Source organism: Emys orbicularis, chromosome 1 (assembly GCF_028017835.1).
Source record: "Emys orbicularis isolate rEmyOrb1 chromosome 1, rEmyOrb1.hap1, whole genome shotgun sequence".
NCBI classification, from domain to species: domain Eukaryota; kingdom Metazoa; phylum Chordata; order Testudines; family Emydidae; genus Emys; species Emys orbicularis.
The window spans coordinates 65,571,580-65,582,013 of NC_088683.1; the positions used below are offsets into that span (position 1 = coordinate 65,571,580).

At 48.8% G+C, this 10,434-nt stretch overlaps 1 protein-coding gene and 1 non-coding gene across 2 annotated transcripts; both read right to left on the reverse strand.

Moving 5' to 3' along the window:
• Positions 1–1,438: 1,438 nt before the first annotated feature.
• Positions 1,439–7,338, reverse strand: RPL18A (ribosomal protein L18a). The gene is made up of 5 exons (XM_065400876.1): positions 7,237–7,338; positions 5,669–5,848; positions 4,515–4,644; positions 2,302–2,411; positions 1,439–1,584 (listed from the first exon to the last, which is right to left on the reverse strand). The coding sequence occupies exons 1-5, from the start codon at positions 7,252–7,254 to the stop codon at positions 1,492–1,494; spliced, it is 531 nt and encodes a 176-aa protein (XP_065256948.1). The 5' UTR covers positions 7,255–7,338; the 3' UTR covers positions 1,439–1,491.
• On the reverse strand, positions 3,466–3,597 carry LOC135873162 (small nucleolar RNA SNORA68). Its single transcript, XR_010561098.1, has one exon. It is a non-coding gene; the product is annotated as a small nucleolar RNA SNORA68 (small nucleolar RNA).
• Positions 7,339–10,434: the final 3,096 nt, after the last annotated feature.

The window sequence follows — 10,434 nt, forward strand, 5'->3', positions numbered from 1 at the left end:
GATAACTCCAATTGGTCAATTACCAGGTTCCATTTTGTTTCAAAACAAACTTTCCATAAAGATAATAGTTTTGTATCTTACACTTTAATCCTTAAATATTAGACCATATGTCCCAGCACAAATGAGATTGAGCACAGGTTTAATCCAGATAAAACCGGATGTATGAGTATGCAGAGAAAGCACCCAGAACGAGTAGCAGTAAAACAGCATCAGTTAGAAGAAAGGCACTAATTGTAAATCAGACTAGTCACTGAGCATCTTTTTAAAGCCTGGGCTGCAAGTAGCAGCTTTTTTCCCTTTGTGCGTGACCTTTGTCACTTATGCATTAGTTTACTGTGCTCTAGTCCATTTGGGTACTGTAGTCCAGAATTCAGCACCCTGTAACACCAGTGCTGTCTCAGCTGTCTGGTGTTTTCTGGCTGACATTAAAAGTGCAAGCTTTTATCTTTAAAGGTCCAAGTAGTTTGGTCTAGGTCATGAGACCATCCCTTTCCTTTTGTACATGGAATCAATACAGGCACTAGTGCTTTATCTTTACAACAGAAAGTTGTAAGGTGTTCTCTTTGAGGGACTCTCAACTCTTAATTCTTTCTTCCCCACTTGGTCCATATTTGTGGACATTCCAGACATACTGGAAGCCTTTTCTCCCCACAGGAGACAGTTGAAGGAAGAGACAGGAGGAATGTAGGATTTCTTAACTACGGTAGAATGGGTTTATGGGGTGGGAATAAATTTTGATTATATAAGTGGTGAAAAGCAGATGTGGGTGGCTGAGTTTAGTTGCTGATTATGTTTTAAATATTGAAAGTGTAGGTATATTTTAGAACAAATGAAATGGAACATGGGAAAGGTTCAATATGCAAGCAACCATCAGTAGGCAAGGCTGTTAACTCCAGGGATGAGGGTCTGTTGAAAAATATTATAAATTTTGACATTAAGTTTTCATTGATGTGCACAATAAATGTTGACACTAAGGGCATGTCTTCACTAGCAACATGGCCGTGTAGCCGCGGCACCAGCAAGGGGCGCTCCCAGTGCTAGTGCACTGTCTACACTGCCACTTTACAGCACTGAAACTTGCAGCGCTCAGGGGGGTTGTTTTTTCACACCCCTGAGCAAGAAAGTTGCAGCGCTGTAAAGTGGCAGTGTATACAAAGCCTAACAGTCATTAACTAAGTGCACAACAAAGCAGGGTTAAAATCCCTTAAACTGAAAAGCTCAAAGCAACTGTAACTATGAACTATACATGCCTCTATATTCATACTTATGCAGCTTTCACATTATGAAAAATTAAGATGCAAGACTGTTACAGAACTACAGCAACAAGCCTCTCAGTTGGAGTTTAAACTTCTTCCCTCCCATGGCTGTCCATGCAGTAGTAAGTGTTCTCAGCAGCATTTCCTTCAAAACTAGGTCTTGCAAATTAAAGAGTCAAAGAGCTTTCCAATAAGAATTTTATTGTAACACAGAGCAAACAGAATGTTCTTGCATTTAGAAGAATGTATTTGGTCTCTTGGTGGTGAAACGTGGTTTGTGCTGACGACGCAGAACTCTGTGTGGCAGAGGGAACTTGATTTTCGAATCCTGTAAGGGAGAAAGTGTTAGTTTTCATTTATATCCATCTTGCAATAATCTCAAGTCATACACACACTATGGAAAATAAGTCACAATAAGTGAATTAGAAAATTCAACTTCTGACCTTCATATCTAATCTGTATTAGAGATCAGAGCAACAAGCATTTCCATGAATCAGGGTTACTAGAAGCTAGAAACAACTGAAGGTTCCTGTTTCTAAGCTCTTTGGGGAAGGGAATGTCTTTATTCTGTGTTTTTACAGCACCTCACACAATGAGGTCCTGGGTATTACAAATATAAAAGACATAACTACTAACACCTTTCTATACAGAGCTGCCTTTTCTGCAAGTTAAGATAGGCTTATTTCAATATAGTTGTTTCAGCGTAGCTGTAAGACTAGATGTACTTTTTGTATTTATGACAGCTCACTCACTCAAAACACATAAGTACTGAAAAATCAAACTGATTTTGATCAGTAGTTTCACTCAACTAGTTCTAGCACTAAAGGGCCCATGATTCCAAGTTACAACAGCATACATTCAAGTTTGACTCAATACATTTCTGCTATATAAAATAATTGTTGGACTGCAATGCAACACTCTGCATTTTTAATCAGCATAGTACATCCTGTAAACTTAGTGCAAACTTCTAGGTAAGAGAGATTTTGTCCCATCTTGTGTGTTACAATGAGCACCACCAACCACTGTTTTACTTTGTTTCACTTACATGGAATTGCTTGACTGCAGGTCTACGGCACTTGCTAGCAGCAATCTCCTCAACCTTCATGATCTGAATCGAGTGAGCACGGGCACGATGGCGGGCACCCATATCACGGTCTGTAACATCAGGGTTATGTTAACATTCTCTCATTTAGTTTAAACAACACAATTCACAATTTTTTTTTTTATTTTTTCATCTCCCTGTGCAGTTTGCAATTGCTTACATGTAGCATGTTTTCTTAAACAGAGGTCCTTATGAAATTCACTATTCTTGCATAATATATTTAACAGCTGACTTGCATATTATAATTGAAACTGCAGCTTGGTAATACATTTTTTCCTATACTTTCCCTACAGTTATTCTAGACAGGAGGATTATTAACAGAGGAGCAACAGTCTCTACTGAAGCTTTTCATTATAAGTCAGAGGTGCTGACACCTCCCCCATACACCAAAATTCTTCAAAAAAGGTACAATTCCGCATGTGTAGTCCACATTTTTTGGGCAAGAAGTTAGTGAATCAGGAGCTATACTTAAAATTATGGAATACTGGAAGATGTAAGTTGGGTACAATAACTATTTCCATACTTTCAAATGGCTGAGTTATTCTTTAAGTAGAACAACCCTACGTTTCTAGCTTTTTTTAAAAAAAATCACCAACTTTAGCATTGTTCAAAGTACTCAATACATACAAGAAATATGCCAGGGACTGACAGACCTAAAGGTTCACATTTGAAACAGATTCTCAAAGAAATCCGAGGCCATCTTTATCCCACCTCTCAAAGCAAGGGCTCCAAATTTTGGTGCTCATCATGCATGAACCACATACAAAACATTAAGTACAGTTTAACCTTTTTGTTAAGTAATTCTGTGGATATCAGGATCTCAAGTGCTAATTATCAGTTTCAAAAGACATTGCTATCTCACAATATTATTGTGCCTACTACAATGCTCTCGAAGGCAAAACACACATTTCCATATAAATCCTCAGCTTTCAGGAGTTTACAACTCAGATGTAAGATGTGCATTCAAGGAATTCTGAGCAAGCTCTCAACTATATTGCTTGAACCAGATTAGATATCAAAATTACACACAGAATAGTAAACTGCTGTGTTTAAAACTTAATTTGATAAAATGAGTTAATTTAATAGATAGAGAATATGCAGAAAATTTTATGTTGGACCTTCAGTTTCACTTTCAAAAGCACGTCAGCTCTTGAAAGGCGACAAGGTACATATGATATTTGCACACATGACAAGAACACTATTACTAAAAATAATATTCTTTGGGTTTTTGTGTGCAAAGTGTTTTAAACAAATTAAAATGCACTAGTATTGTTATATTTAGAATGAAAAAATATCACCCATTATAGTAACTGCACATGGAATCTGAATTAAAAGGTAGCCCCAGATATCTCAACACAATAATAGATCATTAATCTATCAGATATTAAGGTCTACTTGTGACCCTTTGTAAACAATGGCTATGAGGTCTTTTTGACCAACACACCAATTATCTTCTATACAAAAGATTTCAGGCAATTCAGTTCCCACAAAAATTCACTCTGTTACAAAGCAAAGGTATCTTCCACATGGCATGGATGATAAAGTCTTAATATGCTCCATTTGGCCAAATGAAATATATCAGAATTTCCTCACTTTGGTGCTTGTAAGATTTCAACAAGAACATTAAAAAGTCATCAAGTCCAAAATACTATTAAGTGTTGTGCAGAAAAGAAGCCTTAGTGATTCTTCCAAAAGTATCAGTTTCTGAGGAACCAATAATTTTTATTTTTAAAAATTTTTGAGCACTCAAGTATGATGCAAGAAATAACCTGAACTGGAAGAGCACCAAACTAGAACTTTACACAACTGTATAACCAAAACAGCTTCTTTAATTTTATTAAAATTTAAAAAAAAAAAATTGGCAGAAACTAAGCATAAACAGTTTCAGAAGGGTATGATCAAAAGATCTTTAAGGGAATAAGAAATACTGGTTAGGAGGAAAGTCTCCAGCAATCACTGCTAGTCAGTTGTTCAAACAGCTTCAACCATTTTAATTTGCTTTTCAAAGAATCTAGTTGTACTGTTATTTGAATGCAGTCACCACCTTCACCAAGGTTTTCCTATATATCTCTATTTCAATTTCTCAAATGCTGCATGAGGTCTTACACATACCACTGCTAAAAGACTATTCTTTGTTCCAACAAATAATTACTTACAGCACTGTGTAACAGCACCAGCAGTTGTCAAGTCCCTGTATTCCCTGTACATGTTGTGGGTTCCACTACGAGAATCATAGCGTAGCCAGATACCAAAGTTTTTCACCCGCAAAGGGGACTTTTCAAATACCTGAGGTTATAAAAGTGAAGAAAGAACCAGAGATAAAGACACTACCTCACTGATGCACTGTTTTATTATTCAATACACAACAGTTTGGGAGAATACCACCTAAAACTTCTAGTTGAAGCATATTGCAGAATTCTATCATCTTGGGAGTTTTTTGCGCGCACACACACACACTATTTTTTTTTGGTCATCAATCATGGTAAAGGGTAGGTGAGTAGATTTTTCTACCCAGGTAAGTAAGCAGCTTTCCAAAGGGATAAGGACAGATTTTTCAGAAACACAGAGTGATTTAGGAGTACACGTCCCTGTTACTTTCAGCAGGACTTGTGCTCCCTAGTCACTTTTGAAAACTATGCCTCAATTATCAGGTTAGCCCCAAAACTTAGATTTTATATTTAAAAAAAATCAGGTTAAATCTAATTGTTTCAGTTACTTTTTAAAATTCCAATTGAGGGAAGAGGAGGTAAGAGTGAGTGTGCCAATGGCGAAAATATGTTTTACCAAAGGAAAATTTCATTTTAATATCATGGACTTTGCAACAGGGATGGTATAGAATTACAAAACTGATTAGAATTAGAAGGTTTAGATGAATCTCAAGTGACATATACCAAAGTAAACTAGGGAACTGTTTTAAAATTATGATGTTGACTACTTAAAAATTAAACTAGTTTTGAAAACAGAACTTAGAGCAAGAAGAAAATAAAATATTAGTTCTCCATTACTGGATTTTTTGGAGGTGAGGTAGGGACCAGCAGTAGCCTAGATTATGTCTAAGGATTATCTGTCATGATTTTGTAAGGCTGATCTAATGCATTTACTTTTAAATTATTCATGGTTCCTAATCATTGTGGAAAGTAGAAGTTTGATTTTCAGGTACACAAAATGTGACCGGTGAAAAGTTTAATTTCACTGTCAGTGACATGATGAGCTTTTATAAATAATTCCATTCTAATATATAAAAACATCTTAAAATGCCAGAAATTTCCAAGACTACTTGGGTTTTTTTTTTTTCTTTTTAAGACCATACCTGTCCACAGTACACAATTTCTCCAGAAGACTTCTTCATCTTCTTCAGCTGAGACACAAAGTACCAGAAACGGGACTTGGCAACAACATGATTAGGAGCAAAGATACGCATCCGATAGAGGGGTGGTGTTGGACATTTAGGAGTAGGAAGGCATCGCCCAACAACTTTGTACTCCCTCAGCTACAAACAAGAGAGAGAATGAAAAAACTCTCCAATGTTCAGAGGCGAAAGCAAGACAGTGTTAGCTGTTCAGCAAGGCACGAGATCGCATGAGCAGTGATGTAGGAAGCCCACAGCTACTGCAGATAGCAATATTGAGGGAAGCAGCTTACAGCTGAGTCTCCCACGGATAACAAACACTACCGCCGAGTCCAGCTCTCCTACAGGATCTCGTCAGGCCCTTCGCTTCCACGAGCGCTTGGGCTCCTGAAAGGCGACAAGGCTCCTCTTATTCCCCGCGGAGAGCATCACTCAGGAAGACAGGGCCGTCCTTAGGCATACGCAGGTGAGTGCGGGGAGGTTGGGGAAAGGATCGCCACCCGCACTCACCGGCGACGCGAAGCGGAGCAACGCGGCCCCAGCCCGCTCCCCTTGCCCCGGTCCCAGCCGTGTCGCTAGAGGGGTGGGTGGGGGGTAGGGAAAGTCCCCCACACACACACTCTCACTGGCAGCGGGAAGCGGAGCAACGCGGCCCCAGCCCACTCCGCTCCCCTTGCCCCCAGCCGTGTCGCGGGGGGGAGTTAGGGAAAGGTGCCCCCCCTCTCCGCACCGGCAGCGGGAAGCGGAGCGCCGCGGCTGGAAGCGGGGGGAGTAGAGCGGGCTGGGGCCGGGCTGCTCCGCTTCCCGCCGCTGACGGTGAGTGCGGGGGATCCCTTCCCCCAAGTCCCCTCCCCTGAGCAGCACGGCTGGGGCCGGGGGAAGGGAAGCGGAGCGGGCTGCTCCCGGCCCTCCCTAATCCTCTGAGCCTGTGGGGCCCCAAAAGTGCCCCCCACACAGCTCCTGCCTCCCAGACCCTGGGGGGAGGAGGCCTGGGGCCTGCGTAGGACACCCAAATAGCTTGGGAGGGCCCTGCAGGAAGAGCAACGGCCTTCGGGCTTTGCGCGCTGTACAATGGGGTCAGAGCCCCTTCCGGGACTTGCCCTAACCAGAAAGCCGCGGTTATGGGGCCTCGAGACCCGGCTCCCTAGGTCCTGGCCCGGCCAGGCCGAGCGCTCCCACCATGCCTCAGAGCAAGGCCGCGGTCTGGGGTACCTGAAGGGGGAGCGTCGGGGGAGCGTCGGGGGCACACACCGCCTGCGCGGAGAAGAACCCAGGCCCGCGTCTCCTAACCCCGCGCCTGAGGCCAGCCCCAACGAAGGGGGCGCCTGCTGGCTGCTGCGTGGCTCCCCAGCCTCACGTTCTTGGCGGCCGCCATGTTGGCCGCTCGCTCCCTGAGGAAAAGATGGGGCGAACCAGGCGGGCGGGACCTGCCAGAACGGCCCGAGTACCAGTTACTAGCCCTCCCCACCCCCAAAACCGGGCCGAGGCCGCCCAGCCGCAACCCGCTAGGCCCGGAGCGCCACGCTTACGGTGCCCGACGCCTTCATAGTGCTGCCTCGCTCGCTGCCACCCAGAAAAGGAAGGGACGCCTGCGCGCCAGCCTCACGTCACCCCCTCCGCAGCACGTAACGCCCTCGTAATCATGCTAAACACCGATTGGTTACAAGAAAGACTCCTACTGGATGTAGCATCAGTCAATCAAACCTCAGACAAGCTTCTATTGGCCTCCCTAGACTACCCTGCTGGTGGCTGGAGCTCTCCCTCCCTTGGGCTGATACTGCTGTTGAGGGTTGGGGGGCATTGCTGGCCTGCTTTCCCCCCCCCCCCGCCTCCGGAGGGAGAAGCAAGGACACCCCCACCACCATCTATGGGTCCCTCCTGCCAGGCTGGCTGCTGCTGCCGTGGAGGAGGAGGATTCCTGCTGAGGGACATTGTGGAGGGGGTTTGTTCACAAACTGAGTGATTTTCAACATCTCTGCTCCTGGGGTGGTGGTGACTCCTTTTGCTGTTGTGGGGAGCAAGGGGGAGAGGCGTGGAGCCTTGCCCATCTGCTCCCCACCACCACCGCTGCCCCCTCCTCCACCCCACATACCAACTGGACCTGCTCTTTGCCCCTCAATGTGGTTGTTTGTTTCCCCCCTTTTCACCACCTGGGACTGTTTACAGCAGTGAGCAGCAAAAGACTGAGTTACACAGGCGCACGTGCCTCCCTACCTTGGACTTTCCCTCCCCACAGCTGTGTTTAGCTGGTGGGGGCCCCCTAGGGTGACCAGACAGCAAGTGTGAAAAATCAGGACAGGGGTAGGGGGTAATAGGAGCCTATATAAAAAAAAGCCCCAAATATCGGGACTGTCCCTATAAAATCGGGACATCTGGTCACCCTAGGGCCCCCTCCCCGCTGTGCCCCTCAGCCTCCCTGTGTTATTTTACCCCCACCCCTGCAGCCTGCCCCGCCCACCACTTGTTTTGACCCTCTGGGAGTTTCCCCTTCTTTTAGTTTGCCTAGCCTGCCCCAGCCCTTCAGTGTTTGCTACCTGCCCTGCCCCAAACTTTGGGTTTTGGTTTGGTTGCCTGCCCTGCCCTTACACTAGAAGTTCCATCCTATGATTTGCCTGGCCCCTTTTTTCCCTTGCCCTTCTTTGCCCTCTCCCCGTTCAGTCCCTCTTACCTGTGTGCCCATGCCCCCTTCCTAAGCGCTTGTGCCCCCTTTCAGTTATCCCCCTCCTCCTACTGTTCACAGCCTTCCAGATGAAACTGTAGTCCCTCCCCTTCCCAGTGCAGCAGGAGAAGATAGTATCCCTACCCAGTACCTGTGCCCCCGTTTTGCCCCTACATCCCCCACCGCTGGCACCCTCCTCCCCTGTCTGCAGCCTAGCAGGGAGGAGCAGCTGCTTCTTCCCTTTCCCCCGGTCTTCCTGTAGTCCCAGGCCCACTGGTACACTCCTTCCCTGAACACAGCCTAGCAGGGAGGAGTGGTTAGCCCCGTTCCCTCTCCCCCATCCCCCCTGCCCCTCCCACTGGACCCTCCTCACCTGTGTGCCCTCTAGCAGGGAGGAGCGGTCGCTTTCCCCATTCCCCTGCCCCCCCAATCCCAGGGGCGCCCTCCTTCCCTGCCTACAGTTTAACAGGGAGGAGTGGTTAGCCCCTTCCCCCACATCCCCCTGCCCCTCCCGCTGGACCCTCCTCCCCTGCATGTGGCCTAGTGGGGAGGAGCGGCTGCCCATCATCCCGCCCCCATATTAGGGCCTCCTCCCGCCTCTTGCCACTGTGGAGGAGGACCCTGCTTCTGTCCCTACCGCTGCTCTTGCCCCTTCTCCTGCCCCTGCTGACCCCATGGTCCCCCTGTTGCCACTGCCCCTGCGGCTGACCTCTCGGCCACCACTGGTCCAGCCTCTGCCGCTGCCATGCCCCCCCCCCCCCTTCTACAAGCAGAAAGGGCCAGGGGAACAAGAAGGGCAAAGGCCCCGCCCAGAAAGCAAAACCTCCTGCGGGCGGGGCTGCCCTCCCCGCCGCGGCCCCGACACCTGCCACGGCCCCTCCTTCCCCTGCCATTCCTTCCTCCAGTTCTGGGGGCGCTCCATCTCAGGCCCCCAGGGCATATGCCAAGGTGGCCACCGCCCCTCCACGTGCCACCACGCCATCCGCCCTGATCGCCGCCTCCAGTACCATCCCTGGCGGCCGGGGCCCCTTCCCCTCGCTGACCAGGAGGCACGGCGTCCGCTGCCTCCTGGTACCCACCTCGCCCCACATCAAAACGTGTGGGCGTTGGCAAGGATGGTGGGGCCCACGGCCGTCGTGGCGGCCTCCAAAATGTATGGTAAAGTTGTGTTCTTCCTGGCATCGGAGGCCGCCGCTCAGGAGGCGGTGGAAAAGGGCCTGGCAGTGGGGGGCATGTTTGTCCCCCTACAGGACCTGGGCGTACGGGTGGTGTTGACCTCTGTCCCGCCCTTCCTTCCCAACACTGCTCTGTTACCTGCTCTCTCCATCCTGTAAGGACCCCACCCTCCGTCACATCATGTCCTTCCGCGGGCAGGACCAGATCCAACTACTGCCGGCGGTGCGTCACAGGGTGGCGCTTGAGGGGTCCTTCCTGATGCCCTACCAGGGGGACCGCTACCGGGTCCATTACTCGATGGGGGAGACCTGGTGCTTCCTCTGCCGGGCGACAGGGCACGTCCGGAGGGAGTGCCCTCTGGCCCGCACGGAGGGGCGTCCAGGACCTCTGAGACCCAGGAGGGCGCCGGCCCTGTCATCGCCGGCGACCCTGGAGGCCCGGCTGCCGCTGCCCCTCCTCCTCCTGCCGTACGCGGGGACGGCCGAGCGGGTGGGCCTCACGTCCATCAATTCCAGTTCGGCGGGGCCTGCGGAGGGGAGGGCGGAGAGACTCCTGCCAGCCAAGGGAGAGGGGAGGTTTCCCTTCCCCCCACTGTCCCGCCCCGAGCCCCAGAACCATCGCCCTTGCCCCCTGGCCCTGCTCATGCTGACCTGCCCTCCACCTCCACCTCCATCTTGGAGGCTGGGTGCTCGTCCGGGGGAAGCGCGGCGCCCGCAAATCGCGGGCTCGATCCCTCTCCTCCAATGAGGAGGGAGAGGAGGCCCCTCGAAAGATGCTGCGGGGGGCTGAGGCTTCTACGACTTCCTCCGCGCCCCCGGACGGAGCCCAGCAGGGGGCGTTAGCCACGGTAGCCCTGGCAGCGGGTGGAGACGCCATTACCCCCTTTGTTGAG